The sequence below is a fragment of the Marmota flaviventris genome, chromosome 7, assembly GCF_047511675.1.
Source record: "Marmota flaviventris isolate mMarFla1 chromosome 7, mMarFla1.hap1, whole genome shotgun sequence".
Taxonomy (NCBI): Eukaryota; Metazoa; Chordata; class Mammalia; order Rodentia; family Sciuridae; genus Marmota; species Marmota flaviventris.
The window spans coordinates 93,594,419-93,614,350 of NC_092504.1; the positions used below are offsets into that span (position 1 = coordinate 93,594,419).

Consider the following 19,932-nt stretch of genomic DNA (forward strand, 5'->3'; position numbering starts at 1 on the left):
AAAGTCAGCAGGGCAGCAGAGGTAAGAGTAATAATAAATGTCCCCACAGCAGGCAGAATTTCCACACCATAAACAGACTTTAACTGTTCTCATGGAGATCCAGAAGATTTTCATGAATAAATATGTGTTAACTTGTTTGACCCTTGTTTAATTTTAAAGGCTTGTAATAGTTAATTTTGACAATTGTGTTCATAATGTTTTCATTGGTTTTGAAGCACAGGTTTTCTGGAGCTCCTCACACAGTCATTCTGGGAATATGCACTACTCGGTGGCATTTTAAATGCTCTTATACATTCTGCATATAAGTCTTTTGTCAGGTATGTGATTGGCAATCTCCTGGTCTGTAGTCCCAATTTTTTCCTTCTCTTCACAGAATTTGGTAGAGCAAATGTTTTAAATTTTGATAAATGTGAACTTATTGTTTCTGCTTATATGAGTCATCCTTTCATTGTCATATCTAAAAACTCTTTTGCTTTTGCACAGACTACCAGGATTTCCTCCTGTGTTTCTTCTAAACATTTTATTGTTTTGTATTTAACATTCAGATATATGATTCATTTTGAGTTAATTTTTGAATGAAGTATGAGGTTGAGCCCAATGTAAATTTTTTTGGCATATAGATACCCAAATGTTTTGAAATATTTAGTGAAAAAAATATCATTTTTCCATTTAATCACTGTTGCACCTTTGGGAAAAATCAATGGGCCGTATTTATATAAGTCTATTTCTGGACTCTCCATTCTGTTTCATTGATCTATGTCTGTGCCAAATCCACAATTTCAATTACTGCAGTGCAGACTAAGTCTTAGGATACGGTCGCATGATTCCTCCAAATTTAGTCTTCTTTTCAAAGTTATTTTTACCGTTCTTTATTTTACTTTTTCAAATAAAATTTAGAATGAGTTTTTATATGTCTACAAAAACATTCTCCTCCTGAATCTATTGTAATTGCATGAAATCTGTAGGTCAATTTGGAGATTATCAACACAATTAATTTGCTAAAACTTCTAAACTACAAACATATCTCTTTCCATCTAGTTAGACCTTTTTAAAGCAGCATTTTGTGGTTTTTGCATGTAGATCCTGCATATATTTTGTTAATTTTATGCCCAAGTATTACTTTTTTAAGACGATATAAATGGTATCTTAAAATTTCAGTTTCAAATTGTTCATTACTAATATATACAATTATTTTTTTATTGTTTGCTGATCTTGTATCCTGAATTCCTGTTGAACTCACTAATTAGTTCTAGGTAGGTTAATGGATTTATTAGAATCATCTGCATAAACATTCTTTAATGTGAATAGAGATTATTTATTTCTTCCTTTGAATCATATGCCTGCCAATTCTTGTTCATGACTTGTTGCATTTCAGGTATGATGTCAGATAAAACTGGTAAAAGTGGACATTCTTGCATTATTTTGGTCATAGGGAAAATATAGAGCTTTTTAAAATTAGATGTGATATTAGAGGTTATATGCAGAGTCTATCAACTGATTTAGGAAAATTGCTTTTTGTTTTAATGTGCTGTAACTTTATAATAAATGTATTTTGAACATCATCAAATGTTTTCTGCATTATTGATATGTTCACATGGTTACTTTGTATTAAATTTATTTACTTTTAATTATTAAAACCTTAAGGGGCTGAGTATATAGCTCAGTGGTAGGGCATATATTTAGCAAAAACCTAGTTTGATTGCCAGTACCCACACAAAAAAATTCTTGAATTATGGGAATAAACACCAGTTGTGGATGGAGTTTTTTTTCTCTCTCTGTATCTGTCTCTCTCTCTTTCTGACTCTTTATATAATCTCTAATATAATTTTAATCATTTATGTATGATTATTTATATATAAATGATTATGCATTTATATAATTATACATATGCTTATATATAAATATTATATATGATTAAAACTTTCATTAGGGATTAGGGGTTTTGGCATCTATTTTCACAAGGAATGTTAGCTTTCTTTTTATTATATTCTCTTTATCTGGCTTTGGTATCAGGGTGGTATTGGCTTAAAAATGAACTGTGAAGCTCTTTTATTTTTCAATTATGGGGCATTATTTTCTTTGAGTATTTCATAGAATCCCATCATAATACCATTTCTCCTAGAGATTCATATTTTGGAAGTCCAACATTTTGGGTGACCATCTGTAGCTTGTGGATATTAAGAAATTGATCTATTTTATCTGAGAATATGTGTGTGAAGAGTTGATCATAGTATTCTATAATACTCTTTTCAAATACTTGTATCTTTAGTGATAATACTTATTTCATTTCAGATATTGGTAATTTGTGTCTTTTCTATTTTCTTTGTCAATCTTGCTAGTATAACACCAAGTTTAGTTACCTTCTCAAAGAATTGATTTTGGATTCATTTATTTTTAATTCTATTGTTGTTCTACTTTCACTTTCATTGATTTATTCTTTAATTTCTTTTCTTTTTCTTGTTTTGGGTTTATTTTGCCCATTTTTCTACTTTCTAAGGCAAAACCTTCAATTCTTATTTGACAACTATTTTTCTTTTCTACTATAAGCATTTAGTATTATAAATTTAACATAAGAATAACATCTAAGCACTGTTAGTTGAATCCTACAGATCTCTGTGTGTGTGTGTGTGTGTGTGTGTTGTTGTTGTTTTGTACCAGGGATTCAATGTTCGAGCACTTAACCACTGAGCCACATCTACAGCCTTTTTTTATTTTTTATTTTGAGACAGGGTTTGTTAAGTTGCTTAGAGCCTCACTAATTACTGATACTTGTCTCAAATTTGTGATTGTCCTGTATAAGCCTGCCAAGTCACTGGGATTACAGGCAATTGCTATTACGGAGCTGGGCTCTTCCAGGAAACTGAGGCAGTGCCAAGACTCCCCTTCAAATCCTGATTCATGTGATCAAGTCAAAGATTTCAGACATGTCCATCAAAGAAACAGGAATGCATTTATTGAAGCAGTAGGAAAAGGGACACTCTCAAGGGAGAGATGCATTTTCTCAGAGAGCAGAGGGACAATGTGCTTCTCCTGCCTTCCAGTTTTATTGGCGGTACCAGAGAAGTTTCCAAAGAGTCTTTCCCATAGTCCTTGCATCTGTGGACCTACCTCTTGACTTTTGACTGACACCAGGATGACATCAGACTTTTAAGTCCCCATTGCCATGGCAACTCTATGTCACCTTGGCCCATGCTGACTGATTCTAGTTGGATTATTAATCATTTTTACAGGTTTTATGGTTAGGAGGAATTGTCCCTTTCTTCCGGTCTATGTAAAGGGTCACCAAATTTCCTCCCTTCAGAGTAACTTGGGTTCCTCTCGTCAATATTATTTCATGCCTGCATTTCTGTGCAGGTACCAGGTAGTTTCCTGAGGAATGTGACGTATCCTTTCCACTTAGACCAGGCAGGGATGCAGGTTAATTGCCTTTTGGCAAAAGAGGCATGTGGGGGTCAGCCCAGTGGGCCCATTTTATATAATTACTCTCTTAACCTCATGTTCCCACCATCCTCCTCTCTCTGTTCCCTAACAGTACCACCATGTCTGGCTGAATCCCACAGGTTTTGATATTTTGTATTACATTTATTCATCTCAAAATTCTTTTTAATTCTCTTGAAACTTCTTTGACCCATTTTGTAGTACTTTTAGATGGTTCTTATTCTCTCTTCCTCCCAGTCTTCCTCCCTACAGTTGCCTCCTGTTGAGTGAAGGCTGGATCGATGATTTGCATCTAACCAATAGAATGTGGCAAATGTGATGTGATGTCATGCTGGTCCTCACCTCATGTTATCACAGGTTCCATCTCACTTAGCAGATAGCTCTAGAGTCTTTGTTTCTCTACTGATGACTTTAAATAAGCAAGTTGGCATGAAATCTGTTGCCTCAAAAACATTCTCCCAAAACCCTTCAAGGGACAAAAGTAGATCCCTCTCCAGTCAGCACTGCAGATGGGAACAGCTAAGCCAACATCTTGACAAAGCACATGAGATTCTAAGTGGAGCACTCAACCAAATTGTCCCCAGACTCCTGACTCATGGAAACTGTGAGATGATAACTGTGTGCTGTTTTAAGTCACTAAAATCAGTCACAGTTTATAATAGAGCATATAAAACTAATACATATGGATTATTTAGCAGTGTTTTGTGTAATTTTAAAGTTTGGAAATTTTCATATTATCTCTATTATTGATTTTTTAATTTAATTCCATTATCACTAAAGAAGATTTTTAAATTATTTTGATTCTCTCACATTTTTAAATTTTATTTTATATTCCAGGATATAGACTCTTGAGTGAATGTTCTATTTGCACTTAAAAAGCATATTCTGCTGTTGTTTGGCTGAGTACTCTAATCATCAGTTAGATCCGGTGTGAGGTAGAGTTGTTTCATTCTGCCATGCTCTGGCTGATATTTCTGAGTTCTATAAGAACAGTCATGTGCCACATGGTAATGTTTCAGTCATTGATGGACCACACATGTGATGTTAGTCCCTTAGTTAAAGAAGCTGAAAAATCCTAGTGCAACAGAGGGCTCATGTGTTTGTGTGATGCTGGTGTAAACAAACCTACTTTATTGCCAATTACTATATAAAATTATATTACATGTCATTATGTACAATGTATAATACTTGATAATAACAAATGGCTATTATTAGCTTATGAATTCACTATACTATACTGTTAATGTTATTTTAGAGTGTATTCCTTCTACTTACTAAAATATGTTTACTTAAAACAGTATGTCAAGTGATATGGAAACAACTTCATGTAACTCATGTTCTTCATTGTCTGAATTGCACTGAGGCCACATCAAGTGCCTAACCTACACATGTGCAGATACACTTTAAAATGTTTGAACAATGACAAAAATCACCCGACATTGCAATTCTCAGAATGCATCCCCATTTTTAAGGGACTTATTTCAATTTTTAATAAGAAAATGTTTGTGAAGTTCTAAATTATAATTGTGGATTTGAATATGTATTCATATACTGTCAGTTTTTGCTTCATTTTATAGCTCTGTTATCAGATACATTAGGGATTCTTACACTTTTTGGTGAATTGACCCTCAGCATTTTGTAGTATCTTCTTTATATCTGGTAATTTTCTTTGATGTTTCTGTGTCTAAAAGTAACATAGCTATTGAAGCTTTTTTAATAATTTTTTTCAATTTTTTAATTGAATTTATTTTAATTGATACATAAAAACAAAAAAAGTGTGCATACTAATAGCATACCATATAATGGTTTAATACCTATATATGTCATGTGATGTTTACATCAGGTAAATATTTGTAATTCCTAAAACATTTATCATTTAAAATTTTTTCTAGTTTTTTGAAATGTACACTATGTTATTATTCTCCATAGTCACCCTGATGTGCAATAGCACACCAGGACTTTTTGATCCTGTCTAACTGTAACTTAGACCCACTGGTCTGTCTCTCCCATCCCTCCCTTCTCCCCTATTCCCCTCAGCCTCTGCTAACCAACTTCCATGACAACTTCTATGACAGCCTTCTCAAATACCAAGTGAGTGAGATTGTGTAGTATCTGTCTCTCTGTGCCTGACTTATTTCACTATGGTAACTTAGCCACTCCAGTTATCTTAAAAAGTTAGATCTTTTATCATTGTTTTACTTTTAATATGCTGGGTCATTATAAAAGTTCTCATTCAGGTACAAATTTTATAATCTGTGACTTCAGATGAATTATAAACAAAAGATGATGCAACAAAGAAAGATAGTATGCTCAATAAATTTCTGACAATATATTTTAGGACATGAGATACTATGCTTTAGGGTAAATTTGCTATCATCAAAAAGTGACTAGAGTTGAGAGACCCTCTTAAAGTGTAAGAATATTAATCTGTATTTTTGGTGGGGGGTGAAATATTATATGCAATTTAACCTCCTCTAATGTTTTAAACTTCAATTTCATTCTGAATTTGGTAAGTGAATTTATTTCAAAACTTTAAAAAGCATACCAGGGAGCCTGTTGGTTGTAATATGTCAAAAGGAAGGATAGCCAAACAAAACAAAAACAAAAAAGTAGTTTTATTCAACTATATATGGGAAAATGAGAGAACACTTAAATAAAACAATTAACTCAAATAGAAAACCATGAACAAATTAGCATTTTCTTTTGAAAAATGTTGAGACTGCTACTGTCAAACAGATAGATGTTCAACTATAGCTTCAGAACAATTTTCAATTATTTAATATCCCTATTAAGCCCTACTGAGAACATAAATGAAATTCCTTATTCTGGAGAGCTAACAAGCTCTTTACATGGTGATTAAAACAAAACTAGAGTATCTATATTTGTCATCAATAATTTCAGGTGATGGATGGATTAAGTAAAAGATGATAAAGTCCAAAAAAATACCTCCTGAGCAGATTTTCATTCTTAGCTACATATTAAGGTACAAATAAGACACTAGTGTATATACAGCTATCAGAGCAGTTCCACTTGATAATGATGAGAACAATATATTTTCCTTAAATAAATCTGGAAATCTTCTAATGGAATGTGACTAGAGCAAATGTCCATAGTGTTTCCTATTACAGTACATTCCTTCATTTCTACTGGGCATGCTCAGATTTTTCTCTTTTAATCTGATTTAAACATTCCTCCTAATTCCAGCAGCTCCTGTAGATTCGGCACCATTTTCTTTACATTCTGTCACTGTGATTACTACTCAATCAAGTAGCTCTTTATGCTAACAATAGAAAGAGTATCCAAGCTCACATTGGCTACTTGATTTCTTGAAATCAGTTTTTTGTTTATTTGTTTGTTTGTTTTTTGGGGGGTGATATCAGAGATTGAACTCATGGGCACTTGACCACTGAGCCACATTCCCAACTCTATTTTGTGTCTTATTTTAGAGACAGGGTCTCATTGAATTGCTTAGTACCTCATTTTTGCTTCAGCTGGCTTTGAACTTGAGATCCTCATGACTTCTACTCCCAAACTGCTGGGACAACAGGTGTGTACCACCGTGCATGGCCTGAAGTCAGTTTTACCTGTAGATCCAGACCATACCTTATAAAGGCATGAGGCTGCTAATCATGAAAAGGGAGCAGGGAATCCATTAGAACAAAGTTTATTCAATGTTATTCCACTTAGAATAATAACTCAAAGCACAGCTATATTGAAAAGAAGTAAAATCATCAGTCTACTCTTCTAGGAATAGACTTGGAAACTCCTTAAAGCCACTTGTTATGTAACCTAAGAAATAAATACTATTTCGTCACAAGTTAATATGAATGTCTCATAATATTCTGTTTTAGAAGATGCAAATATGGTAGAATTGAAGACCTTCAGTTTTATGTATGTAATATGTAGTAATTTTTGCATGAATACTAAGCTATAGCTTTCTTTATATAGCTAGCATGCAACATGTAGAAGTTGCTGACTACACCAGTTGGCAGTCTGAGTTATTCCCTGCTGTCATTCACCCTGCCCAGTTTCCATGTGAAGGTTTTCAAGTAGCTAGATATTGCACATATTTTACACTGGAATGATGGAATTTTATCGAGCCAGACACTCTTGAGACAGATTTTAATTGTTCCAATATTTAGTTAACAAATAATATGATAATCAAAAATTAAAATCACAAAATAGAGGTTACATTTCGAAAGCTCCTAACTCATCTAATTATACAAAGCACACAAAAATATTTGCAAGTGATTTCCCACTGATCCTTAATCCCCATTAAGATCTAAGGAGCACAGCCCACTTTTATTTCTTCAAGGACTGGACATTGCTTGCACATAGTCTGTCAATATAATTTTAGGCATAATTTGACAGGAGTTAAAGAGTACTTTCAATTGAAGTATTTAAGAGAAACAGAAAAGAAACATAGTTGTTTATCAGTACAATAACAGGCTTTCCATGTGGAATTTAAGATGTCACAAATCCTTTTTTATTACACCAAATGACTCCATGTGTAAAAGAATGACAAAAAATAATATAATAAGATATGAAATGTTGTGTCTCAATTCCTGCATTCCATGTGCTTCCAATTTACCTCTTTACCCACCCCCCTTATTTAAGAAAAAAATGCTATGTAGTTTTTACTTCTCTGATGACAGCTTTCACAATAAACCATCTATCATATAATTTAAATATGCATCTTCAAACTAAAGTTTAAAACTGCCTGATTTTACATTTTTAAAATAAGTAGAATGCAATTAAAAACACCCATACCCTCTTCTCTTGTCCAGCTTTCCCAAACTCAAAAGTGACTATATAATCTTGCTGTTTTATAGATGTCTTATGTCTGCACCTAAAGCCTGAAAATGAGAAAACTCCTAAAGTGAGAACCCTTAGTGCACATTTCATGAAAACAAAAATTACAACTACAATCTTGAGTTAGAGTTCTGGCTCCTAAAAATCAAATATGATAGTCCCTGCTGAAAACCTTTTCCACCTGCCTAACTATTCCAATCTTGAGATTTGAAATATGCTGATCTTAAAATGTCCATAAGAGCCATTATTTATATGCTATATTGTCACTTCAAACACAGAAGCACAGTTCTCCCCAGGAAGGATGAGAATTCTGTTTAAATATTTTGGACCAGGAGAAGTATGAACTCAGGACCATGATTGGTCTTTAACTAGAGAAAGCAACCTGACAGGGCAGAGTCACACCCTCCAGAACTAAACTTTAATTTCCTATTTGTACATACTAATGTACCATGAGAGATGTCAGTTAACACTGTGAAGATAATAAAGTGAGTATAATAATGTTCTGAAATTAATGGAACTTAAATCCAGAGTGTGAGAAATTGATCATTCAGGGTTAACTGTCTGGCATCCTGATTTGCTTCAGTAGTGAAATGTGAAAATTACAGAACTGGAAAACACTTGCTCTTTGAAGTCAAATTATATGACCTAAATCATTTGTCTCATGAGCTTGGAAAGACTTGGAAGAGTAATAGTCCACAAAGTGCCTAGGCAATTAAAATAAAGAATCTCAGATTTATAAATGTGGTATGCAGATAAGTAGTCTTTACAAAACAATAAACAACTACCTTACCTTGTGCTATTTTCTATATTTTTTATTGTTTTGTTTATCTTTATAGCATTTACTATTATTTATTGTTATAGAATCTAAGATAACTTTTACATTCATTCGGTACTCAATACAAGCTTAATTGTAAGAGTGGATGACTGGAAAGGGGCAAGTTTTAAAATTCTTTTTATCACTGACTAAATTGAGCTCAAATCAACTTTAATAGGATACCATGAAAATGTAATTAAGAGGCATCTATTTTCCACCTATATTATCTGAGTTTTGAGATTATCTAATACTTTCTCCCATTGCACACTTAACCAATTATATCATTGTGACTTAAATACCCAAATCATTTGGAAATTCTCCTACTTGACTGATGTCCTTGTCCCTGTGAATTTAACGATGATATACAGGAACTAGAACAGGTACTTATATAAGAAAAGTGTTTGATATGCTGTGGTTCTAGATTAAACAAAATAAAATGATTAATTCCTAGGGCAACTAAAGTACTTACAAATTCTCCAAATGTAGCATGAACTATTTCAATTTAACCAGTGAATCACTGAACACTAGAGGCCCTTGTTCCAGTTACAGAAAAGATCTCATTACTCTTCATTCAAAAAATTGTTGCAGAGATTTAAAAGAATTATCACCTGTTCCACATTACTGTAATGAAAGTAATTTCTCTTGAAAAGCTAGGGACAATGTTAAAAATTGAGTTTTTTAATCCTTAGAATGGAATTTTCACATAAACTTATTTTTTTCCATGTCAACCACAAGTACCTAAGAATCACTTTAAATAAGTTATTTCTTATTTTTCTATTGTCTTAAGTTTACCTCTATGGATCTTTTTCTTCCCAAATGTTAATTTCATCATGTCTACTATAGCTTAGAATGACTTAGGTTGAATATTTATTGTGGCTGACATTATCTAACTCTGTTCGAATGTATTGTGTAGTTTAAGGTAATTTTGACATTATAAAGATAACTCTGTAATGTTTTTTTATTCGTATTTAGCAAAATAAAGAAAACTAACCCCTTAAAATGGTATATATTCTGAAGCACTCATTTGTAAATGATGATTCATTTATACCTATGTCTAAATAGTCAAGAACAATCTGCGGTCACCATTTGACGATTACATTGACTACTGTGGACCAGATACATTAAAAGATGTTATGAAACCGAAGAAAGAATAAATCAGTATCCCTTTCCTCTTGGAGATCATGAGGTAAAAGTTAAGCATAAGCATAATACCTTTGGAACACTTGAGTATGTAAAAACTAGCTCAGGAAGAAGAGAACAGAAAGAATCTATGGTGATCATTCTGTATCTGAGTGGAAATCAAAGGAAAGGAAGTTTCCTAATTATAAAACTTAAACCAAGGTATGAACAAAAGGGATCATTTCTGCTTTTCGGTTCAGATCTACTCTACTCTCTGTGAATTCCATCCCTTTTTCTGTTCCCACCCCACCCCCAAGACTGTGGGTACTGCATGAAGAGAACCCCTTTCATTCAGAATTTGTTGGCCTTGCCTAGACAATGGGAGGAAATGAGAGAAGGCATGACAGTGATTTAGGGGTCTATCTACCATTCCTTTCCTTCAGGACTGTTGCAAATTGGCTGGCTATTCAAAATATATCCATATCTCTGGTTGAGTGTCTTCCTCAAACTTTATCTCCTAATTTCAGATTCTAGAATCCTTTCATCCTTTAGGCCTGGGAAAGCAGTGGTACCCACTCCTTAGTATTACTAATCCTAATGTTTATTCATTTCCACCACAATCACAACTCTGTAAATGGCCTTTTTATTAAAATCTGTTTTGTTTTCTTATTGGACTATGCCACATGTTTTTCCTGGAGTTTTGACTGGTACAATGTACTATATTTCAGAGAAAAAAAAATGTTACTGTCACTATAGTAAAGACTGTAAAGGGTTGCTATTAATCTATAGGAAGCAAAGAAACAGGGATATATTGAGAAAGATAATTTTGAAGACATTGTGAAGAAATCCAGGACAGAGCAATAGCAAGAAAACACATTATGATGGTTCAATGGTCCAGACATTGGTAATTAGAAGGGAGGGAAAGAACAGATTTGGTGATATCATAAATTGGACTGGTAAGTTTGTGACTATGCAAAAGAAATGCAAAAAGAAAGAATCAAAACAAATAATATGTACATATGATATTTCAAATGACAGCACTCAAAATATTGACTTTCCAATAATGAAAAACCAATGGATGAAATATAAGCATAGTTTTATTATATATGGTCACATTCAGGATTCTTCTGAAGTCATTCACATTTTAAGAGGACATATATAAAATAATTTGCATCCACTTTCATGACACCCTTTCCTGTAATTTTTTATTTATTCTTTTTGTTATACAGGACAGTAGAATGTATTTTGACATATTATGCATACATGGAGTATAACTTCCCATTCTTGTGGTTGAACATGATGTGGAGTTACACTGTGTATTCATATATGAACATAGGAAAGTTATGTCTGATTCATTCCACTGTCTTTCCCATTCCCACTCCTCTTTCCCTTCATTCCCCTTTGTCTAATCCACTGAACTTCTATTCTTTCCTCTCCTCCCTCCTCCTTATTGTGTGTTAGCATCCACATATCAGAGAGAACTTTCAGTCTTTGATTTCTTAGGATTGGCTTATTTCAATTAGCATGATAGTCTCCAGTTCCATCCATCTATCAGCAAATACCATAATTTCATTTTTTATGGATGAGTAATGTTATGTATGTATACCACATTTTATTTGTCCATTCATCTGTTTTAATGGCATCTAGCTTGGCTCCATAGCTTAACTATTGTGAATTAAATTGTTATAAACATCGGTGTGGCTGAGTCACTGTAATATGCTGATTTTAATTCCTTTGGGAATATGCTGAGGAGGGGAATAACTGGGTCAAATAGTGGTTCCACTCCAAGATTTCTGAAGCATTTCCATACTGCTTTCCAGAGTGTTTGACCAATTTGCAGTCCCACCTGCAATGTATGAATGTACCTTTTTCCCCACATCCTTGCCAACATTGTTAATTGTATTCTTGATAATTACCATTCTGACTAGAGTGAGATGAAATCTTAGTGTTATTTTAATTTGCATTTGTCAAATTGCTAGTGATGTTGAACATTTTTTCATATATTTGTTGATGGATTATATTTCTTCTTCTGTAAAGTGTCTGTTGGGTTCCTTTGCCCAATTATAATTGTGTTATTTGTGGTTTTTGGTGTTAAGTTTTTTGAGTTTTTTATGTATTCTGGAGATAATGCTCTATCTTAGGTACAGGTGGCAAAGATTCTCTTCCATTCTGTAGGCTCTCTGTTCACTTTCTTGGTTGTTTCCTTTGCTATGAAGAAGCTTTTTAGTTTGGTACCATCCCACTTATTGATTCTTGATTTTACTTCTTATGCTTTAGAAGTCTTGATGAGGAATTTTGTTTCTAAGCTGACATGATGGGGATTTGGGCATGGCACTCTTAATTTAGCTATTGGTTAAGAAAAATTCCTGCAAGAATTAATGGAAGGAGACCTCATTGTTATACAAAATTACATATAAGAGGATGTGAGGGGAAAGGGAAAAAAAGAGAGAAATGAATTACAGTAGATGGGGTAGAGAGAGAAGATGGGAGGGGAGGGGACGGGAGGGGAGATAGAAGGGGATAGGAAAGGCAGCAGAATACAACAGACACTAGTATGGCAGTATGTGTAAACGTGGATGTGTAATCAATGTGATCCTGCAATCTGTACATGGGGTAAATAAGAATTCAAAATAAGAATTCAAAACCCACTTGAATCAAATGTATGAAATATGATATGTCAAGATCATTGTAATGTTTTGAGCAACCAATAAAAAAATAAATAAAATGTCATCAAATTTGAAAAAAAAAGAATTATTTAGTATTACTGCCAATTATAATATGTAGCTTTCTTTAACTGCATACATAGATGGAGCACAGAAAAAGAAGCCAATAAGGGAAACAAATAGCTGGACAGGAATTTGAGTTCAGTAATATTTGATAATTGGGTCAGACTTGTAGCATTTTCAAGTTACACAAAGTAAAAACAGTTATTTCAAAATGTGCAGTTTTCAGCATACTAGTTTGTCCCTATCAATATGCTTCTTCTCTTAATCCTAAGTGTAAGGGCCTGGAACTATGATTAGCTTTCAAATAACTTGTCTGTGATTAGAGCTAGAATTCAAAATTGAGAGAAAGCTTACTTCATCTATTTCAGTAATTCATCTAATAGTTTATGTTCTTTGGTCCACACAATAAATGGTTACTCTATTCCTGAACACCTCCAACAGAGCTTGGAAAGAAAGAAAGAAGGAAGGAATGAAGAAAGAAAGAAAGAAAGAAAGGGGGGGGAGGGAGGAAGAAGAGAAGAGAAGGAAGGAGGGAGAGAAGGAGGGAAGGAAGGAGAAACCCAAAAAACCTTGTGACAATTCTCAGTTCCTCTGAACAGTTGCGATCATCTTCCTAAAATATGCTGATTTTAAGTCCTTTGGGAATATGCCGAGGAGGGGGATAACTGGGTCAAATGTTTGTTCCACTCCAAGTTTCCTGAGGAATCTTCATACTGCTTTCCAGAGTGGTTGCCCAATTTGCCCAGGGTAAGGGCAAATTCTAGTGGCAATTCTCAGTTTCCCAGGACAGATGTGATCATCTTCCTACACAAATATTGCAGCATTAGCTATAAAGTGTGTAACAGTGCTCTAATATCTGTCCCATATTACAGTCTTTCATATATTTAGTTAAAGCAAGCGAGGGCTCTGTCTCTTTTCTGGGCTTAAGGTTTCACTTCCTTTACTTTTAAAAATTATTTTATGACATAGCTATTGCTCCTATCTGGAAGTTCCTTCAGCTCTTTTCCTGTAACACCTCTACCGATAAGCAATCTTTTGCACCATCTCTTCATCTAAAAACTCCCCCCCCCTTTCAAAATGAAATAAAACTGAATTAAATGGCTTTTCTATTGCCCTGCAAAAGGACTTTGTATATATTAGGGAAGTATATTACCTTAAAGTCTAAGGAGAATATCATGTATAATATATGATTATATATACTATCTTTGTTATTTCCTTAAAACACTGAATACTAGAGATATATTTATAGGTGAATTTCAACTTAATATATATTTAAATGAAAGCATTGCTTTCAAGAAAATTATCTGTCACAAATTCAAAAGCATTTTACTACTGAATGTATACACTGGTATTTGATAGAAATTACATTTAAAACTGCTTCAGAACAGAGCCACATTGCAAGCAGAAATTCCCTCTCACCCAAACCAAAATATTAGCCAGGTAACTTGCATCCCTGCTTTCATTCTTTCTCATCAGTCCATTTTCCAGATTAAAACCAGACACTGGCTTGGAAAGAAAATCTGATTGTTCCAGTCCCTAGTTAAATCCTCTCAATTACTTTTCATAGTAAAAAAAAAAAAATCTATAATATGCACTATAACTTCATCTCAAACCACATGCCCCCCTTCTACTTTCTTTGTTTCCATTTCAATAGTCTCTAATGCTTCTTCTCCCTGTTGCTTTAGTTTCCTGGGGCTGCTTTGACTTAAGAACATACCACAGATGACTTGAAATAATAGAAATTTATTGACACACAGTTCTGGAAACTGAAATTCTGGAACTGAGGTGTAGGCTGGGTCATGCTCTCTCAAAAACAAGTAGGGAATCCATTCTTGCTTCTTTATAAGTTCTGTTGGGTTTCTGACAATCTCTGGTGTTCCTTGACATGTTGATGCATCACTTCAATTCTCTATCTTCCCATGGCACTCCCTCTCTGTATCTCTCTATTTCCAAATTTCCCCTTTATGTAAAGGACACAGTAATATTGAATTGACCTCATTTTGTCTTGACAATCTATGTGAAGATCCTCTTTCCAAATAAGGGTACATTCTAGGATACTGGGGATTTTGGTCTTCCACATATATTTTTAGGACAGGCACAATCCAACACCTAAAAACCCCCATGCACCCAAGAGTATTCCACAGATTATCCATTTCCCCAGTAATCTTCTTTGCAACCCTCACTTTTCTGACACTTTGTCTACTCACGTTTCCATGTTTCAACCCAGAGTGGTGTATCTTAAGGAATACTGATGTATCCTAAGGAATACTGATGTATCGTCTCAACATATTTTTCTCAGTTAATGCATTCACTTGACTTTGTCTTTGTGACAGTTGTTACATTTGTAATTTTTATTATTGGTGAGATCATTTGGTTACATTTTACTATGGTTTGGATGTGGCTGTGATTTATCCGCCTGGGATTCAATTAGAAGCTACGACCCTAATATGGTGGTGGGAATTTTTAATGGTGGCAGAGCATAGTGGAGTATGGTTAGGTCACCAGGGCTGCCCTCTCAGAGACTTAACAGTCAAGGGATCCCCATTAGTTCTTGTGAGAGCAAGCCTGGCCCCTCCTCACTCTCTGGCTTCCCACATGGTGTTTCCTCTCACAAGTGCTCCTGCCATTGTAGTACTGTTCACCCCAAAGCACTTAGGAGAGCCAGGCTGATGCCAGTGCCTCATCTCTGAGCCTCCCAAACTGTGAGCCAAATAGCTTCTTTTCCACATAAAATACACAGCTTCAGGTATTTTTCATAGCAACAGAAAATAGACTAATTTAGTACCTATCTATTTCATCAGCTTTGAGATCTGTGAAGGTCATTTTTGCTCTGTGCTGTATTATCACGGTGTTTGAAATGCCACAGGAAGCTTTTAATAAATATTTTGTTGAAAAAATAAATAATAGAAAGAACAGAAATGGCAATCATGCCTGCCTGAAGTTTCAATATTTTTATTCTCACTAAAATATTGAGAACATAAATTGTTTCCACATAATTCAAATAAAACAATAGTTTACCTCTCAGGAAATAGCTTATATAGAATCAGGATAAGTGGCCCAATTAATTAATAATAAATCTGCAATTTATTTTGAATTGTCTGAGCAATGGTAGCCATACAAGAGTCTTTTATTAGTCTTATAAAAGCAACTGTATAAATATTCAAATTGCATTTATAAACTTCTAGGGCACAAAAAGTAAAAGATTACAATAGAATTGGGGAATATTTATTTTAGTACTACAATAAAATTTATTGACAAGTGTTGTGCTTGGCTGGGAAATACATATTGATATACTGTGATAAATACTGTGTGGGTTATCATCAACAGCAGTGGCAAGATAGCTTGCAATTCATGTTTGATTTTGTTTTTAATATTACACATAAAGGTTTTTGGATTCAAAAGCATAATACTACTTCTGATTCTTTGGGAAGTTAGCAACATTACATCTTTTTTTTTTCTATTCCACAATTCTTTACATGAATGGTTATATTCAAAAGCTATAAATAGTAACTATATGGATTTTTAAGACTGGCACAACTAATTTAGAATTCCTCTTGTCATTATGACTATTTTATTGAATCACTTTAAACTCAATTTTCTTTTCTGTAAAATAAAAATATTATCTACTTGATAATATTACTCTAGGTACTAAATGTATAAAATGGCCCTGGTTAGCAGTCAAAAATTGTTTCTTGTAATATCTTCACCAACATAAGCACCAAGACGTGAATTTTAAATAGTTTTCCATTTAACTGTTCATTATATTTTCTTTATATGGTTCATTTTGTTCTCCTAAACCAAGGTTTTATTTTATAGTTTTTATTTTTCTACTTTTTTTATTAAGATTTACTTGACACACAAAAATTGTACCTACTTAACATATACATTCCAACAAATTTGAACAAGCATATACAGCTATGATATAATCACAACAAGCAAGATATTAAATATATCCATTGCGGCCAAAGCTTTCTTTGTGTTATGATGTGGGAGGGCTGTTTTGTTTTATTTTGTTTATGCAGTAACAACATATCTGTTAACATAAAATCTATCCTCTGAACAAATTTTAAACTATACCACTTGAAAATTAAGGTACTGTTATTGTATAGCAGATCTCCAGAGCTGTTTTCTGTCTTGCAAAACTGAAAGTTTACACCCTATGCAACAATTTCTCATTGTCTTCTGCTACCCACTGCCAATCACTGTTCTACTCTCTGCTTCTCTGGAATTTGACTATTTTTAGGTACCTCAGATATGTGGAATCCTCCAGCTCAGTTAAATAAGCCAATCACAGAAGGGCAAATTTTTTTTATGTCTGATTCATGTTTGCCTATTAGCCATCAAACATAATGAATAAAGACTATTATGTTAGGAAAATTGTAACTAAAGTCAATATTAATAATAATGTAAACATAATTTCCAATATTGCTACTAAAAATCTAATAGTAATGGGCTGGGGCCATAACTCAGTGGCAGAGCGATTGCCTAGCATGTGTGAAGCACTGGATTTGATCCTTAGCATTGCATAAAAATAAACATATAAAAAGTTCTAATAGTTACACAAAGAGAAATAAACAAACTGGTAATTTATATTATCCTTATTTTGAAATAATTTTTCTTAAGTTTAAAATATTTTAGGCTAAGCAATAGTCATTCTTTGACAGAAATATCATCTTTGGAAATTTTATGTATTTTAAAATGTCTGTGAAAAACACAAAATAGCCAACAGTGTAATGCTTTATTGATATAAATATTAAATTTTAATATAATATATTATTTTCTTCTTTAAACATTAGCCAAATTTGCAATTAGCCATATGGTATCCAATTTAAAACTGAAAATTATTTCTCTGAGATACATCATTTTCTTTTTTTATGGAGGGAATAAGATTTGACCTTTCTTAAGAATTCATAGTTCCCAATTTCCCATGATTCACTGACAGTCATATGTAAGTGTACTCTGCTGAGCCTCAAATGTATTTTCCCATTTGTAACTATGTTTTCCAGTTACATAGTTGTAATGGCACTAGGTTAGATACCAGGAAGATTTACACAATGCAGTGTGAGTCCAATTTGTTGGGTAACAGGAAATCATGGCCTCAATCAAATTTGATTTATCCATCATACCTGAATCCTGAATTTGTCTCCTGCTACTTTTAAATGACTATGTTGACCACATTTTTTATTGTAGTTCTTCATCTTTGTCAATTATATAGGTACCATCCATATTACTTTGTCAGAATTTTTTAAGAAGTTAAAGAGACAGAAAAGAAATGAAGACTTTGAGGAGAAGAACTAGTATTTTTAAGCACCTATTATGTGCCTTTTCAATTCAATTCAACACACGTTTATGAATTTTGATGATGTGGTAGGCACAGCACCAAACAATCAATATTCTTCACTTATATTATTTCTATTGATCTTACTGCACCCTAAGTGGGTGTTCTTATTTCTATTTTAAAAATAATGAAGCTGAGGTTTAAAAAGGTTAAGCAACTGTCAGAATAGGATTTGAACCTAGATCTGCCTAGTTCCTCAGACTACTGCCTTTGTACAACCCAAATCTTCATCAACTCATTTACCAGAACAGAGATAATTGCATCTATAGAAATACCTTTGAAGTTAATTTTTAAACTCCAACATCAAAAGAATCAACAAAACATTCTTTTTTTTTTTCCATATAGGTATATGGCCATTATTGACCCCTTGAAACCCAGACTGTCTGCCACAGCTACCAGGATTGTCATTGGAAGTATTTGGATTCTGGCATTTCTACTTGCCTTTCCTCAGTGTCTTTATTCCAAAATCAAAGTCATGCCCAGCCGCACTCTTTGCTATGTTCAATGGCCAGAAGGTCCCAAACAACATTTCACGTAAGTTAATTCTCTCTAATGATTTTCAATTCAATTTATCAGACACTTAGGGAAATAGTGGTTTGGAGCAGAAATTAATAAGACATAGATGTTTGTCTCAGGGCTCACTTACTACTTGGAATAAAAAAAAACATAAAATTATTATAAGACAGTGTGATGTGGTCAGAAAGTCTGTATAAGTTACAAAGGTTTTAATTGGAAACGTGATGACTTCCATATGGGACAGCACGGGAGAGTTTCCTGGAGTCAGTGATAACAAATGAAAGAACCTTGCCAAGGAAAGCAGGGTTGTTATTGATTGAGAAGTTCGAACAGAGGAACCAAAGCCCGAATGTGTTGATTGCTCTTTTAGGGAGCCTGGCAGAAGGGAAGGGAGGTCCTGGCAGGTCCTCTAAGTTTGCCTTGGCTTGATTTGGTCTTGTTCATTTGTTTCAGCATTAAGAAACCTGAGCACTGGGTCAGAAAGGAAATAGGAATGGTGTAAGCTAGAATTTGGCATTTTGTACTTTGGATCCACCTAAAGAAAAGCAAAAGGGAAAAATAGCATAATCATACACTTGATTATATTTATTGTAACTTGATTATATTTGTTATTCTGATCATTTGAATTTTATTACAATAAAATGCTTATTTTCCTACTTTTGATAACCTATTTTTTTCTTTAAAACTAAGAAATGATTCAAATAATGGTCATCTTTTAAGCAGTCATTTTAATCTAGAATTTTTAAGAAAAAAAATATTAGCTGGCACTAGTAAAGCAGAATCAGGCAGCAGTTATTAAACTGAATGCTGTATTCTGTTCATTATAATTAATAAATCTTAATTGTATAACAATATCATCCTTGAATTATTTACTCACTGAATTACTTCTCCATTGACTTTTTCCCAAGATTTTCCTCTTTTACTTGAAGAAATAATACAGAATTAAAACTGCCGAAGAAGTTAAATACAATATATATTCACACACACACACACACACACCAAATCCAGAAATTTGCAAAGATGAAATACATGTAAAATTAAGGTAGTTATCATCTGAAACATTAAAAAAAATACAAACATACGATAATAGATGCTACTGTTTAAAATCACATTGGAGGGAAGAAAACACTTATTTAGGGACAGATACACCACAAGGAACAGGTTTGACA

The 19,932-nt window shown here is 33.5% G+C and overlaps 1 protein-coding gene across 1 annotated transcript in view; it reads left to right on the forward strand.

Annotated features, from left to right (window-relative positions):
- Tacr3 (tachykinin receptor 3) overlaps window positions 1-19,932 on the forward strand; it is an 83,631-nt gene that overhangs the window by 17,392 nt on the left and 46,307 nt on the right. The window contains exon 2 of the mRNA XM_027935474.2: window positions 18,593-18,781. Within this exon, the coding sequence (XP_027791275.2) occupies window positions 18,593-18,781 (189 nt within the window). The remainder of the gene's footprint in view (window positions 1-18,592; window positions 18,782-19,932) is intronic.